Genomic DNA, 17,390 nt, shown 5'->3' on the forward strand with positions numbered 1-17,390 from the left:
CAGTCGTTGGTGATCAATGCGCAAGTTGAGTTGTGCGTCGTGGGGTTTCGTACATCAAAATACGCGTTCGGCACACAGTAACAGCAGCAGATCTTCACCAAGCGATTCCATGATCACGCCCGCGAGAAACGTCGATTTGCCAGAGCGCTCAACCTTTCTTGGTGGCAAGGTAAGCAAAAGTAGAAATCATTAGAAATAGTAGAGATCATTAGAAATAGACTTGTGCGGATTTCTCTGGTTAACGTAGAACTCCAAGTGCGGTTTGAAGGTCCTCGAGAACTTAGGATCCATTCCTAAAACATAAAAGACATTTGAAATATTTTTTGTACCTTCTTTTCTTCACTACGTTTTGTAGACATTTGTGCGATAAGCGATGTGTATCTGTGTGCGTGTATATGTATATGCGAATTACTGACATTACTATATGTTAAACCTATGTGTTGAACGTATGTTAAATCGGCTGACGCTGATGAATAATTACAACCACTTACAACCACAAGCCGCCGTCGGCACGATTATCGCTTCTTCAGACCTTCGATAGCTTCACAGAATTTTCCCGCGGAGAGGAATTTTCTTTGTTCCCAATGCACGGTAAGCGCTCTCCCTCGTGTGTCACATAGTGCACGATAATTCTAATACAGAAATTATTTATATGTATTTATGGTCCATATGGTATGGTCGATTTGCATTCGTCACTGCATCGCAATGATAAAACGATAAAAACGATAAAACACGATAAACGATAAGGTTCTGTGCTCGACGCAAATCAATTATTCCAGCGAATGTGACACCCGCGTCGTTTATCAGATTTCAACAATGAGAGATACATTAGTCCGCATAATTCTGGATATAGCTTCGCTTCATTACTCGTTATTGAAAAAAAAAGCGTGGCAAAGCAGATGCGTAACGAATAAATTATTACTCGCGCTCGAAACAACGTATATATATGGCTTTATTTATCATACCTGAAGCAAAATACTTTGAGAAAACCGTATTGGCCTTCTATCTTCTATCATGCATATTTCAACACGTTTTATATTTAGAATGGACTTGAGGTCTAGCTTCGTCTGCCTCTTCCTCGTCGCGGTTTCTCGCAGACATCATTTTTCTTATTCACAGTTGTATCACGTATTTAGCCCTAAAGTCTTACATTGACTCTTCGATTCTATGCGCGTATCTATGTTGTAGGCGTATTAAATTATTATTAGATTTCCTGCTAGCCTCGGGGCCTGAGTTCCAATCCACATTAACTGTATTTAGATTAGGATTTATTTATTCTATATTAATACGTTTATTCATTCTTCTCTCATGGACATATTAATTTATCCTGAAATAAGTTCACAATATTAATTATAATACAGACAGAAAAGTAGTATAATAATAAATAATTAGTGTTAATTGTTAAAACCTACCTCTTAAAAAAGCTGAAAAGCTGCTAGCCAAATATAACGTGGAATTATGACGTTTATTCATTAGCATGTCAATGTTCAATCTTTAAGTCTTTAATCTTGAAAACAATTTTTGTTCTCGTTTGTTTCGCCTTGATCTTCTTTCTACTTTATGTACTATATCTTGCCATTAAAACGTCGTTTTATTGGTTTGATACTGAAATAAACCATATATAATTCGTTTAGACGTGTAACATATTTATTTATTTTATTTCCAAGTTGTGAAGCAGTTGATAAAAATAGAGAAAGAAAATTTGACTGGTTATATGCTCGATATTAATATTTAATTTATTCTTCAATTTTCATTCTTTCTTTTCTTATACATTACAGCTATGTAGGAAATGACAACTAATCACTAGTTAAAATCGCTTGATTTAGATAATTGTTGACGCATTTAAGCTCTCGAAAAAAATCCTGTCTCATTTGCAGCAAGAATTCCGTGCATCCACTTTGGAATGCACATTCTTTAACCTGACTCAGAATTGAAAATTATACCAAGGCTACATTTCTATATTTGGTGTTGCTGCGTGATAATATTCAATCTAGTTTTTGTAATGATCAAAATTCCAATCTTCGAAAATTAGACTTGCCTTATTAAGCGAGATGTATGAAATACTTATTTTTCATAATAAAACTAACGCTAACGAAAGGAAGTAAGATGACAGCTACTGAAATCAAACCGGCTCTATAATAATACATATTGTCTGGTAAACTTGGAAATAAAAATGTTTATTAATGGCTTTGTTAATAGATGTTTCTAGGAACCGATTAGGCAAAGCTTCATAAATTATCTCGTTAGATTGAGTGATTATATAATAGCGCACGCGAGACACTTTGTTTTCGAAACTTTTACGGGTTTTACAGAAAATGCAGTTTAGATATCTACACGGTATCATAGTAGAAATATTTGTGGTGTAATGTATAAGTGTTGCATTTTAATAATGAATTTTTATTAATTTATTATTAATTAAAAAATTATTAATATATTGAAAGAGACTCATGATTAAATTCGTATTTTCCTTCGCATAGCATGAGAAATAACGTTCTTAAATTGGAGTTTTCTTAGCTAAATTGTTGCATAATAGATTTGCAACTAATACAATTATGTCAATATGATATACTGTGACTTGGTAATTATTATTAGGTGGATGTTAATGATGATATACATATAGGATGACTGTTACCTAATGTTTTGTTTGCAGATTCCTCAATTTATAATTAGAAATCTGAACTCGATTGGGAAATAATTTGCATTTATGTATATAAGAATTGTTTATCGATTTTTTCTTGTTATCCGTTGTACCGATCAATATCTACAACTTGTGCAAGTCATCAGTTTTAAGGTTTGTGGTTTTAACACATTTGATTAGATTCCTCTTTGAGTTATTGAGTTATATCCTCGTTTAATCGCTGTCGACTAGCAACTCCCAAAGAGGAATTTAGTTTTACTCTTAAATAAACGCTGGTTTATTTTACATCAACACCAATAATTTGATCTTCCACGATCTGCCTGCACGATTAATGAAGATCTAGAGAAGTAGCTGTATCTAAAATTACAAAAAACTAAGGTATAAGAGAGTCGCTATTTTTTCTATACTTTAAAATATCTGCGCTGGAACTGGGTTTCACCCTGTAATAGTTAAGGGTCAGTATACACGTATTTACATAATGATAATAAATAATGAATAAATCATTGACTCGAGATAAGTAGCACATCTGTCGTGAGTATGTTGAGTTGTTGTGAATTTGGTACGTCGAATTATGAGTTAGTCATAAGATTAGAAATAGCCAAATAGATAGAATACACATTCATTTCACTCGACCCAGTCGATCTTGATAAACTCTCTAAAGTACACAAATAATTATGATATAAACTATTGTATAAGAGCTGCGTCAAGTATTACGTCAAGTAATAGATTTGTACCGTGAAGATTGGTCACGTAGATAGCTATACTATTCAGTAAAGTCACAAAGTTCGATATTCCGTACCAGCGCACTGAAAATTTAGATTATAAACGAAATATACAAACAGAATTCGCAAAACTACAGAATTCACGAAATTAATACGGAAATCCCGTATAATATTGTGTCATAATAATTTCAATATGAAATATTACCGGTATAAGCTAAAGGTTTTGTCCTCCGTTCTGCGTTTGTCTGTCGCGTGTATTATCAAATTCATTAGCATCGCCACGTCGGGAACTGGTTTTGCCGCTGGAAAACCCAGACGGCAAGGCCGTTTTGTACGTACGTCTCGTTTGAACGATGCACGATGTTATCACTGAACCGTGCAAACACATTTTTGCGGCGCTCGTCGATGACACGACAGGACTCGTGTATAGAGCAGTTTCGCCAAGAGAAATCTATTTCTGTCCGATAAAAAACATGACGAATCACAGTAATATCACTTAAAATTTAAAATCGTCGGTCATATAATTATACAACGAGTGCTAAATAAAACCGACTGTACTCTTTCACAATATCTATGGGATTTAAATTGCTAATACCGCTAAATCATTATCTTAGAGGTTTATTTAAAAAATGTGTTAATATATAATTAAATCGCTTTTTTGCTTTGACAAAATTATGAATATTATAAATATATATGTTGGTTCTCTCTTAAAATAACGACATAGTTGAAATTCCGTATTTTAAGCTAATATTTATTTGCATACGATTAAGATAAAGACTTTTTTTTTAACTAGTGGTTTTAAAACTATTTTGGTCATTAGCATCGTTGTAAAATTTATAAATTTAGACACTCAGATAAATCAACTGCATATGATTTATTCATTAATTTGTATACTTGAACATTTGTGTGCCTTTAAGTTAAACGTATTTTATTTGGCGTTTTGGATCTATCACAACTGTTTATTTATTATATAACACGTTAATGGACACTCGATTGTCCGACGAGTACCTAAGCTGCCTATCGTAAGTGTCAATGGCACTCAACATTCTCTTTTAGCGTTTTTATCTTCATTATAATTATCACTATATATACACACATCCGGCTTAGTGGAGAATGCAATAATAACAGCTGCTTGTACAAATTAAAAATGCAAATAGCATGTTAACTAACTGCTACACAGAACGAAATGTTAGGAAATTAAATTACTTAATCCATCTACAACTCGGATAGTTCGCGTCATATTCTAATCACTTTTCATTAAACAAATGTGCAGCGTTAGGTTTAATTTCACACGCTGTGTTTTTCCGCGATGAGCAATCAATTTTACTCATTTTTCACGAACGTCCAGTTGACGTTTACGTCTACTGAAAATGCATCTACTGACGGGCTGCAAAAACTTAGCAGATAACCCGCGATAACGTAAATTACGCGAAACCTGTTACATAATTCTTATGTTTGAGTTACTTCGCCTAAAATTCGTGAAGGCGCGATTAATTTTGTCGGCAGTTATCAAGGTACGAGTATGCTTACCGAGAGCTTAAACTGATAAACACGAATTTTACGATCGCGCGAAGTTAAAAGGAGAAGACATGCCGAGAAATATCTTATCGGACCATTTTTTTACAAACTGCGCGATCATGAGATATTCGGAAGATTATTTGACTTAATTAATTGACTTAATGTCTGCGCGTTTATTACTTGCAAACATTGTGCTTCTTGCGTAATTAGTCGTCAACAAGTCGATTGCTCTCGCACGGAGCCACGGAGTCATTGTTTCCTTCAAGACATTATTTGTGTAAATCCAGCAGTGCAGTGTATTCAGTTATTCTTCTGTAACTGCATTGCGGAGACAAAAGCACATGGCGAAAGACAGCAACTGATCAACCTTTGGTTGATTTGTTTAATTACGCATCTCGAGTGATTCACATGTTTAATGAAATAGATAGGTTGTTGCAATCACAGATTACGGACAGATTACGAAGTTTCATTAATCGAACGCGAGAAGATTTTCTCCCGGATCAAATTTTCAAGTATTTTTCTTTCTTACTACTTTCAGTATAGCACTACATAATATCGTCATGCACTTTCCTGTTTATCATTCCGGCGTAAAACTTGTAAAGATACACTGCATGTGGGTCACGGTTGAGTTGATAACGAGAAGAAGTATCGCATATGTTCGTAACAGAATATAAAAGACAGCAATAATAGTCAAACATACAAAATTGTTTTCTCTCTTATTAATTAAAACAGAAAACATGTTGCATCTGCACAAAATTAAAGTGTCATATAATTGTACACAGATAATAGTGAAAGTGGAATCCTCTCTCCCTCTCTCTTTCTCTATTTTACATTACGAAAGTTATAAGTCATATATAATAGTATAGAGAAAATAATAATTAATGAATCCACGAATTAAAAAAATTGTACAAATATTTTTCTTTCCCTTTTCCTAATTAAAAATTTCACTGCTCTATTATTTGACCATATTCAACCGACATAATATTTAACAATATAGCTTATTATAAGAATTAAATATCATAGATTGTAACAGTGTGATGACAGGATCTTGCTTGTCGTAAAAAGTCACTCAAGAATTAATATATTATTCGGACAAGCAAGATCCAGTTCTGACCGATTACGGCGTTATTTCCTTTATTTGATTAATTTATCCATTTATTATCAATTTTATCAGAATCGATTGGAATATCTGAATTCAAAAAAATGATACATGTGTGTAATTGCAAATGTTTTCATTCGCGATATGTCTGCGATTAAAAATCTTCAACAGGTATATACATATACGCAGAATCGCGTTATCACAATATCCATAAATAACACAATTCCGGGAAGACGTACGTCGCAACGAGAACAGATTTATTCTTGTCGATGAAAGTACATACAGAGTACTTTATGTAAGCAAAGGTTGAAATTGATTACTAAATTAATTTATTAATTACTAAATGTTATTATTCATATTAAGGTCTAATTGTAAGTTCGAATAGCCCTCACTTTCCAAAATTAAATTTGCGATGTTGAACAATGAGAATATTATCTTTCACTACATATCATGGAAGATATGCTTTAGGATAAAATGTCATCATAAAATACTTTTATTTGTACTTTTTTTACTCCGCTTTTGATCCGCTCGAGACGCAAGACGATATATATATTGAATTGAAGTGTTCCGAAACGAATCAAAATTCGAAAATAAAATCCATCATCGAATTGACAAGTTAATATATATTCATACGAGCGATGAGCAGAATTGTTTATCAAAAGTGACGAGAGGAGTGCGATCAACTGATAGCCAGATAACACTTTCGTAGTTTACACGCTGGATATTTACACAACGGTAAGTATTTAAAAATTCTTGGAGCAAGGCATGTAGAGAACTACAGCGCGGGGGTCAACGTAATCTCGGACTTTTTTTTATTACGGTCAGAAACACGAACGAGGAAAATGTAAGAATTTCTAGCAATTTTTTTTTATCACAAGAAGAATCGCCTCAGATGACTCATTGTCAGATAAATCTTACTAAACGCGAACGCGAAACCCAATGTGTTGGCGGGAATTATCTGTAATACTGTTTTTTTAATTAATATAAAAAAGGCGATGCAAAACACAGGAATTACCAATATTCAAATTGCGTGACGTGTTTTTTTTTGTAGAGCTTGAGAAAATCTACAAAATGAATGCCTGAACGTCCATCGTATGAATCGTGATAATTTTTTTTTGACTTCGTAATATTTCGGAAATATATTAATGGGTAATTATAAAATTTAAATTTGACTGTTACACAATTGCGCAATGTTTAAATGTTGCATACGAAAATTACAGCTTCAAACAAGTTTCTATTTTGATAGCATTCTAAATTTTTAATCGAACCCGCGCGCAAAATACGCACTTATATACATTCAATTACAGTACAATATTACACAATAGCGTTTCAATTTCATATCGCTGATTTTCTTCAGAGAATGGAATTTGTTCTTAAAGAATACTGTGCAATCAAGTAATGCATATTTGTGTACGTCTGACAATAGCACCGGAAACACGTGGATATAAGTGGATCGTTAATTTCAGAATCGTATATAATTACGGTAATGGCACGTCTGTGGGAACACGAAAAAAGATCTATTCATTCACGATACGAAGTATGGAGTTAATTTTTTACCAATATTATTTCAATTTTCATTTTATTGTTCCTATGATTTATTAATAAAGATAGTCTAGAATATATACTATCAAATTAAAGAACTATTAAAATTAAATTTAAAAACACGTAGAAAAAGAAATAATAAATGATTTTCATAAAAGGCTGCGCGTGGACTTCATACTTTCGCGAAACGTTTTTCCACGCTTTCGCATCTCTGTTTCATACTTTTTATTATGACAATACGGAAGTGCGAGCGTAATAAAAGCGTATCTCTAAGGAAAATGTTGCGCCTGGTGACTGGCTCTATTTTATGTGAGGAGTGTTATTTGTTTTGACGTTACGGCATGGACATTGAGAAATATTGCGTTAGCACGTGCGCGAAGCTTGAATGACATTTGACGCATGATTTATACTGTGTGTCTTAAATGTCATGCATTTTTTTCTGATCGCAGACAATGTAAATTGAATTAAGAAAAATACATAACGCGGCTCTTTTTTATTTAATATCCATACATCTGGAAATTTTCATTTAAACGCATTAGACGTCGTAATATACATACTTATACTTTGTTTTTATTTAAAAAGATTCCAGAAAGAATATCCTTAAAGCATCTTAACATTAACATGTCATTTGCAGGCACATCGAGCATTTAAGAAAATGCCGATCCTATCCCAACTATCGCGACGGTTTCGACGTGATACCGACAATATGTTGACGACGGACGCGATACCGGATCCACCGCGGACCGAGAGCCACGTGCCTAATCTTTCAACGACCCCGGATGAGGAATTAACGAAAACGGAGTCGAAGTCGATGCCTGCCACGCCGCAAGTCGTTGTCGATGACACGTTGTCGACACAAAGGCAAAAATCGGTGCCGAACGACGCGAGGCCAACGACATCCACCGATTTTACCACAAAATCATCAGAAGACCTCGGCGACACGAGGTCGACGAGCGAATCGAAGGAATATAAACGATCAACGAGGACGAAGAAATATCGTAAGTTGTAATAAGTAACGTTATCGTAACTGTAAAGAGCGGTAATTTTCAACACAAAGTATCGTCAGGAATTTTTCGTATACGAGTACTTTTTTACTGCGCTCCATAACTTTTATTTAAAACGTTTTTCTTACTACGCGTTATTTCAAAGTTTATTACTGTGGATTTATGACAGCCGGAGAAGACATACGAATATTTTCAAGCGTGAAATATATTTGCTCCTTTATATAGAAATGGACAAATAACACAGATGATACTAAAAAGTGATATTTATGCAATTTTTGAAAATTTCTCAATATAATCCTGTTATGATTTTGCAACTAAACTTAGTTCTCTAAACGGAGATAATCCTCATTATATAAATAGAAAGAAGATATGATGCCCTTAAAGAGATTACGTAATGCTACGTAGATATTTCGACAAGTTGACGTATGACATTTACAATTTACTCAGCGGAATGATTTGGAAGACTAAGAAGTGAAGTTATGCTGCACAGACGCCAGAATTTTACTAAAATCGAGCCGAAGTAAACGAAATGAAAATATCCCGCTCCACATATCCTAATTGTAAATATTTCTACGTCTGAGATACGTTATCACGATGAAACTCGAGGAATCCCGGGCTGCGCATAAATTTCTATTTGCAGAAGTATTAAAAAAAAAAAGAACGAGAAATACTGTTTTCGGCTGTTGCGTATTTTGGCACTTGATACGAAAAACCGCAGTATAAATTATTCCGTTCACAAACAAACACTTGTGATCTTTTAATCGATATCTGTGGTTTCACGTGCAACGAAATGGAAGATTCGTCCTCGAACCGACGATTCAAGAATTCATATCGTGAAATTTTTTACGAGACTTTTTATTATCGCTGGAAGAATCATAATGATATAATACAATAGCTGCTGAAATTTTACATATCGTGCAAATCTCCCGTTGCTTTAAATTTCTCGCTTATTCGTTGCGATACGACATACACAATATTGAAACAGACTGACCGATAATATCAGGAAGTTAAAACTCGTTACCTAGGCACCCTCGTTACGCGATAACTATTCACAGAGCAGGTAAATTTTGATAATTGTGTCTAATGATTAATTGAAATATTATATTCGCAAAATAGCGAATATTTAATGCAAGTGTTTAACGAATGCGACAAATATAGAGTTATAAATTCGCGACAGTTTCTTAATAATTCTATGAAATCAATTTTCAGCGAAAGGCACAAATATTGTCATAACCAACTCTAATGGAGTGAACATCACGAACGTCAAGAGTTACACATGCCAAGTGAATCAGTACCCGGCGAACAATGATGCGGCGCAGTCTGAGACAGCTTCGAAGACCAAGGATCGGCCGATGCCCGAGGATGTGAAGGAGTTAAGTACGTGCAAAGAGGAACTCGGGTTAGACGATATGCTCATTATTAACAAACACGTTGGGCACGGATGGCGGGATATCGCGAGGAGACTCTCGTACTTGGACGGGCAGATCGATCAATTCGAGGAGAATTACAGGCATAAGGGTGTCGATGAGGTGAATATCGAATTCTAAGAATTAAATATTTCAAATAAATAATCCCGGATTATTCATATCATCGATCGTCGCGATTATCAGTCTGTAATCTTGTTTGAACAAGATACACTGGGCAACAAAATTATCGCAACAAAAATTTACGTAAAAAATTTGCCCAACTTCAAATAAGCATAACTCCGCGAAAAATTGTCATATCTGAAAGATTTTTTTTTCATTTTAAAGGGTGAAGTCTGTATTTTAAGGAACCATTGTTAGATTTTGAATTTAGCCTCCCGCCCTCCCGCCGTTCTTCCAAAAGTAAGGACGTGTTACGTCTCCAAAAAATTGCATACTTTGACACATTCTACGGAGTAGAGTGAATTTTTTTCGTAACTATCATGGCAACCATCGTAAAATATGGACTTTTCCCTGCAAATTAAAAAAAAAATTAAGTCCGTACGATTTTTTTTCGCCGAGTTATGGCTTATCAAAGTTACCTATGCATTTTTGTGCATTTAATCACCGCCAACATTAGTATTACCCGATGAACACTTCGGGGAGGTTATTGGTCGGATTTTGCCTATCGTGTATGTGTGTGTGTGTTAGCAGAGATTTGCGCAAACTAATTTTTATTCAAACGAGGCATTGTTACGATTTTGTCTTTTGGTTCCGAATGAGCAATACAATACAGTGACTGCAATACTGTGAAGTTTTGTAATACTGAAGTAAGTAACTTCACAGTACATTACTTCTGTAAGTATAACTTCACAGTATTGCAATCACTGTATTGTATCGTTAATTCGAAAACAAACGACAAAATCGTAACAATTCCTCGTTTGAATGAAAATCAGTGTGCCCAAATCTCTGCTAACACACACACACACACACACACACACACACACACACACACACACACACACACACACACACACACACACACACACACACACACACACACACACACACACACACACACACACACACACACACACACACACACACACACACACACACACACACGATAGGCAAAATCCGACCAATAACGTCCCCGTAGTGTTCATCGGGTAATACTAATGTTGGCGGTGATTGAATGCACAAAAATGCATAGGTAACTTTGATAAGCCATAACTCGGCGAAAAAAAATCGTACAGACTTAATTTTTTTTTTAATTTGCAGGGAAAAGTCCATATTTTACGATGGTTGCCATGATAGTTACGAAAAAAATTCATTCTACTCCGTAGAATGTGTCAAAGTATGCAATTTTTTGGAGACGTAACACGTCCTTACTTTTGGAAGAACGGCGGGAGAGCGGGAGGCTAAATTCAAAATCTAACAATGGTTCCTTAAAATACAGACTTCACCCTTTAAAATGAAAAAAAAATCTTTCAGATACGACAATTTTTCGCGGAGTTATGCTTATTTGAAGTTGGGCAAATTTTTTACGTAAATTTTTGTTGCGATAATTTTGTTGAACAAGATATTTGAAATTCAATCGATACAAGATCGATTGTTATTAATAAAATATTAAGTATTATTCATGTAGTTAAATATTTCATGAGAAATTTACCAATTTACTTTTTGTAAATATATACTAATAACGAGCGATTTATCCCCATTTTTATCCATGTACAATGATTTTAGATAATCTATCAGCTACTGCTTGATTGGAAGCAAACCAACACACGGGATGCTCAACTCGGCACGTTAGTTAGCATACTGTGGTCTTGCCAGGAGTACGACTGCGTTGAGCGATTAGCTGAAGCTCGTAAGAACTCATCTTAGGCGCGGCACGTAAAAATCTCTATTTAACATTTGTACATACGTTTATGTGAGCGATTGTGATTTTTTTAATTCGAGATAGCATTGTTTTTATACATATTTTAGTATATTTTAGCGCATAGTTTATAGACACACGGTATAGAACGGTGCGCACCGTTCCGATTGCGAAGGTCGTTTACATTCGTCTAACATGTCGGAATCGGTCGAAAGAATATTGTTGACTTGACTAATTCGCATTGTACGGAATCGCAATGAGCCTGCGTTTCAAGCAGGCACATGATCTGGTTAATAATAATAATAATACGAGGACATTATGAACGAATCTAGCGTCGCTTTGCGCGATACACACATCTACACATAATATTACAATGTGTATTGTGAGTATGTGTATATACAAATATACATTTTTTTATATTTATCTCTAATCCATTTTGTAAAATCTAGCAGGAATAAACATGCAATTCTCCAAATAGTTATGTATTTCATTGAGTCATACAAATCCATATACATTCAAGACATACGCATTTACACATTTGAATCTAAGCGTTATCTAAAACTGAAGTGTATGCATGTGCATACAACTGAGTCCTGTAATAAATATATTTTCTTTTCACTATTTAAATTAATGCACTTGTATATCTGTCTTCTCTTTTTCTCTCCTATCCTTATATTTTTAGATTTTCTTACAGAAATTAACATATATTTCGTAAGTTTTTATAACTTTCTTTTTCAAATATCTTACAAAAAAAAAACAGTTTTATAAAAAAACTAAAAGTTTTGGATATATTCAATATTCCAATATAATCACGCTCGCACTTTTTTAACGGATTTTTTGATAAATAATTTATTATTCTTCACGCAATATCTTGCATAGATATTCATATTCCCTAATCGTTTGATACTAATGTTATTTTGTACTCATTGGTAAAAAATTTAATTATATCTAATACGTTACAAGGGATTTATTTAAAACACACGAAATTATTTAAAATAATTAACTTAAAATAATTATTTAAAATAGTTAATTTTAAATAATTAACAAAATATGTATTGAGTCAGATAAATATCTCGTGAATAATTTAAAATGCATTAATTTTGTAATTTGAATACTGGTAGAATGAAAAATTAATGCTTTGATGTAAAATAATCGACTAATTATGTATTGCATAATACATAATTACAGATTACATTATAAATTTGAAAAAGAAACTATATGTAATAAAAGTTGTAAATGCGGCCGGTGGAATTAAAATAATACAATAAACAAAGTTGTATGTAATAATTAATCAGTGTAAATGCACGATACGTTTGCGTAAATTATATTTAAATTAATCCTTACTTTTGTTTTTTTTATTCTACGATTTAATCTGAGACAGCTTTAATTTCGGGTAGCACACGATTTGTCGATACAGTAATCATTGTATTATTTATATCGCTATCGTCTATTACCTTGCTGAAGATTTCATTCTTACATTTATCGAATTCCTCTACCATTTCATGGAGCTCTCGATCACCGTTTAGGGTTATAATCGGTGATGGCACCGGCTTTAGAGTTTGATGATAGAGCCAGTCGTCATGGATCTGATGGATTTGCTTAAGATACTCCAACGAAATGGCGTTCTCTTCTTTTCGACCTCGTTGTTTCATTCTCTCATATACGATTTCAGGTGTCGTCCTCAAGTATACTATTTAGCAATATAAATAAAAAATGAGATAAATAGATATACCTTCAATTGCCATAATTTCGCACAAAATTAATAAATTATATATACCTATCAAGTCGGTTTCTATATTGGCACTTTTCAAACACCAATCATACCAGTCCTCTAAAATAGCAACTTCAGCATCACGCAGTACATTTTTGCGTTTTAAATTTTCGACGAAGCACATTGCGCTGTAAACGGACCTTTCCATAATTTTGTACGGCGAGGGTGTCTTACAGGTGTGCAATTGGAGCATAGTCAATTGTACATAAGATTGGAACAAGAAGGCATAACGAGATGGTTCGCTGTACATTAATTCCTGAAATGTATTTATATTTGTGTAATATCCATTATTCTGATCATTATTAATGTAGATATACACAATAATGAACACAGTAATATTAAATATACATATCTATTTTATATAAGATATTAATTTCATTTTTCTTGCAAATGCTGTTATACAGTTTACCTGATATACAAAAATTCGAGATATTTTTAATAAAAACAAAATAAAATGCACATTAATATTTTAAATAATAATATTTAATATGTTAAATAATCACTTGTCATAAATTTTTTCATCATTATTGCAGTGAAGTCTTTGTAAATAAGTAACAAAGATATTAAATATTTATATTGGATTGTCTCTCAAGTTTTAACAAAAATATTTTCTGACCTACCAGCAGATTCGTCCCAGACACGTCACGCCAAAGCTCGACCGGCTCTTCTAATACAGTAACATTGTCAAATTTCTTGAAGTGACTTAGAAACGTTGTTTTACCACTTCCTATGTTGCCCTCCACGCATACAGTGAAGGGACGTCTGTAGAGTTTACCAATAGAGCCAGACATTTTGATGAAGGCTTCAAGAGCTGCTTTACCTGAACAGACAATGCGTTTGACTTTCTCTAACACTGAAGACATACTGAGAATCTCAGCAAGAAAAATATGACGTATATATTTCTTGCTGAGTAAACAGTAACAGTATATTTTAAATAAAGATAAATTGCTTTCTCGGAATTAACTCACTATCAGGATAGAAGATACTTAAACATAATATATCTTAACTAAAGCAATAAGACAAAATAATAAAATGACAAAAGGGTATTATATATCCTCAAAAAATATCAATCATCTGTTATCAGTTAGAACACATTCACTGGAACTCTCTACTAGTAAAGCTTTCCCTTTACACATCTAAATTTTCAGTTTAGCGCTTTAATTTAGTAAAAAATTTTTGTATATGTGTCGTACACATCAGATTCATGAACCTGCAGGTAATATTACTAATAATAATATAACAAATCTTATTATTTGGGTTTTTCGTTTATTATGACATTACGAATCTATCAGTTGCTAAAAGTATAGTTTGCAATACTTCCCAATCCCTTAAAACATTTAAAATAAATTAAATATCAAAGGCTCAGACTATTAATAAATCAACTAAAGAAAGTAAGGAGCATAGAGCCACAACTGGGCGTTAACGTTGAAAACTTGTATTTACTGCCACCGCTTGCAAACCAATTACTTTGATTGGGATAACGTCCGAAAGATAAGGAACCTTCCTATTAAAAAAGAATAATATTTGAGATGATACATATTAAGCGACAATCGTTCCGGTTTTATATTTTAGTTAATATTTCAGTTAACCCTTGACATTATCAATTTGTGTATGTGTCTGTGCTATGAAATATCTGAATTAAAACACAATTATTTTAAAATAAACATTATTATTATTATAGCCAGAAAGTCGAAAGTGTTTGCACAGCATAAGCAAAGCAATAATGCAGCAACAATAAAATTGTCTTCGTTATTTAACACAGAAAACTTAAAATACATATTTCCGATTATTTCGAGGAAAAAATAAACGGAACATCTTATGTAGTAGCACGATGGAATAATTGCCAGCGATTGATCAGACAATTGAGCAGTTCCACGGCGATTCTCAATCAACAATTACACGCAACATTTTGTCACTCACCGACCGGTATATGTCACGCGGGTGTTTACTCGCTTGTGATTCGAAACCAGCTGACGTCTAAAATCAACGTGGATCAAATAACGGTTCTCCTGACGAAAGTGCAGTTCCGAAAGTCGTCGATTTCTGCGATTGTCCTTCTCCGACACGGCAAATGTCGGTAATGACACGCACGAAAACGAACACACACAACGAACGGGAGACCGGCGCGCGCGACTTTCCCGCCAAAATAAAACGCGAGCGCCATCTCGAGCAGGCGGGCCGCGGGCCCGCCATCCGCTTGATCCGCTCGGCTGCATCTTCTTTCTTTCTCATCCCCTCTCCCTCCCTTCGCCGCTAAAAAGAGCTCAAACGCGCGCTTTTGTCACGGAGGAAACGCCGAGCTGAGCACCCAGCTGACCCAGCTCTGAATCTACAGGGATGCGAACTAATCAAGTAATTAAAAAAAAGACAAAATAAATTGTTGCTAAGATTTAGATTGCAACATTACGCGAAGTTGTGAATTTTTAGGAAGAATCTCACGAATTTCTACACACGCTGATTATTAACGTGCGCTGATGACTGTCAAAATCATCAACGTTGTTGCCTCGAGTGCACGCTTAGCTAGTTACGTCACTGACGCCGGCATGTTTGCAGTTTGCACCAGCTGGATTAATCATCGAGTAACGAAATGAGTACGACGGCGTGGCACAGCGCAGCGATCTGTCCGACTCTGTCGATTGCCAGGCGATCCTGCATCCTTCCGGCTTCCGCTAATGATTAATTAACTTCGCTATTGTCATCTTGCATCCAGCGACCAAGCCGCGTCGCTACGCGTCATTGTCGCGGTAGGAACAGAGAGCATCGTCGCGATAACCGATGACGCGTTATCAGCGTACATCGTACTCACCGGCGGAAGCCATCGTTGCGATCTGCCGGCTGCGAATTAAGAACGTGAGGGACTCTCCTTGTTTTCACGGTGAACCACTCGACCTCGGTGGCTTCTGCCGCTTCCACGTTCCTGCCATTTGAGCCATTTCCGATGCAACTGGCATTCCGAGATTTCCGAGCGTGCGCGTGAACACGCGGGTGGCTACACGTGACGGCGTGTCTTGTTGCTGAACAACGCCAAGGTCGCCAAGTAATATCGATCCACTCGGAGGATGCGTTCACCGACGGCCGATCGGCGAGAGATCGCCGTCGTCGACGACGTTACCACTGAAGACAATGGCATAGGCCCCTCGTGCACCGACGCCCTCTCAGCTGAAATAAGGAATTATTACAATTAATTAAAAAGAATCGCGGACGGTAAAATAGGAAAAATAAAATTATGCGAAAAACAAGGAATTTCACATGAACAGAGGCAACTGTATAAGATTACGGAATGTAAAATAAACGGGATGGATTGAAATATTTTTATCATTACTATTTATACTGTACACACAGTGCGCAAAAAAATATTTTCTCTTAAAAAAAAAGAGATAATTAATTGTAAGATTTTCGGGAGGGTAAATAACTGAAGAACTTTAGCTTTAATTTGACATTCTAATTTAGATATTATGTTAAGAAATTAGGGATGTTATTGAAAAGTATTTTAACGATAAAAAGATGAAGAAATAATTTTAACAAAGAAGGTAATTAAGAGACCTTTATCTCTAACTTTACATTTTACTTAGATATTATACTAAAGGATTAGGATTAGGAATTAGTCATTAGAAAATATATTTTAATGGAGAAAAAAATGGTTAAAGAACTTTACCTTCAATTTCACTTTTTAATTCAACACTATACTAAAAGATTAGAAATTATCAGTAAGATATATTTTAAACATGAAATAAATGAAGAAATATTTTATTAAAGAAGAAGATAAACAGTTGAAGAACTTTATCTTCAATTTCACTTTTTAATTAGATTAGAT

General features: G+C 34.5%; 2 protein-coding genes and 1 long non-coding RNA gene across 5 annotated transcripts; 2 read left to right on the forward strand and 1 right to left on the reverse strand.

Moving 5' to 3' along the window:
• Window positions 1-16: 16 nt before the first annotated feature.
• On the forward strand, window positions 17-12,282 carry Imd (immune deficiency). Its single transcript, XM_071697482.1, has 4 exons — window positions 17-169; window positions 8,154-8,517; window positions 9,733-10,052; window positions 11,673-12,282. The coding sequence occupies exons 1-4, from the start codon at window positions 17-19 to the stop codon at window positions 11,811-11,813; spliced, it is 978 nt and encodes a 325-aa protein (XP_071553583.1). The 3' UTR covers window positions 11,814-12,282.
• On the reverse strand, window positions 12,272-16,650 carry Dnk (deoxynucleoside kinase). 3 transcript variants are annotated; one of them, XM_071697484.1, is made up of 4 exons: window positions 16,383-16,650; window positions 14,197-14,396; window positions 13,583-13,832; window positions 12,272-13,495 (listed from the first exon to the last, which is right to left on the reverse strand). In XM_071697484.1, the coding sequence occupies exons 1-4, from the start codon at window positions 16,393-16,395 to the stop codon at window positions 13,173-13,175; spliced, it is 786 nt and encodes a 261-aa protein (XP_071553585.1). In that variant the 5' UTR covers window positions 16,396-16,650; the 3' UTR covers window positions 12,272-13,172. The 3 variants fall into 3 exon arrangements, with proteins under 3 accessions (XP_071553585.1, XP_071553586.1, XP_071553584.1); XM_071697485.1 differs by lacking the exon at window positions 16,383-16,650 and adding an exon at window positions 15,497-16,032; XM_071697483.1 differs by lacking the exon at window positions 16,383-16,650 and having other exon boundaries at window positions 14,197-14,454.
• LOC139767829 (uncharacterized) lies at window positions 15,859-16,887 on the forward strand. Its single transcript, XR_011717228.1, has 2 exons — window positions 15,859-15,928; window positions 16,004-16,887. It is a non-coding gene; the product is annotated as an uncharacterized lncRNA (long non-coding RNA).
• Window positions 16,888-17,390: the final 503 nt, after the last annotated feature.

Source organism: Temnothorax nylanderi, unplaced genomic scaffold (assembly GCF_030848795.1).
Source record: "Temnothorax nylanderi isolate EJ_2023f unplaced genomic scaffold, tnyl_v1.0 TNYL_tig0012_pilon, whole genome shotgun sequence".
In the NCBI taxonomy this organism is placed as follows: domain Eukaryota; kingdom Metazoa; phylum Arthropoda; class Insecta; order Hymenoptera; family Formicidae; genus Temnothorax; species Temnothorax nylanderi.

Coding starts and splice junctions, on each gene's coding strand:
- Dnk (XM_071697483.1), bottom strand. CDS start 14,439: ATGTCTTCAGTGTTAGAGAAAGTCAAACGCATTGTCTGTTCAGGTAAA. Junction 13,833..14,196: donor TGTCTGGGACGAATCTGCTG/GTAGGTCAGAAA, acceptor AATACATTTCAG/GAATTAATGTACAGCGAACC. Junction 13,496..13,582: donor TATAGAAACCGACTTGATAG/GTATATATAATT, acceptor ATTGCTAAATAG/TATACTTGAGGACGACACCT.
- Imd (XM_071697482.1), top strand. CDS start 17: ATGCGCAAGTTGAGTTGTGCGTCGTGGGGTTTCGTACATCAAAATACG. Junction 8,518..9,732: donor AACGAGGACGAAGAAATATC/GTAAGTTGTAAT, acceptor ATCAATTTTCAG/CGAAAGGCACAAATATTGTC. Junction 10,053..11,672: donor GGCATAAGGGTGTCGATGAG/GTGAATATCGAA, acceptor CAATGATTTTAG/ATAATCTATCAGCTACTGCT.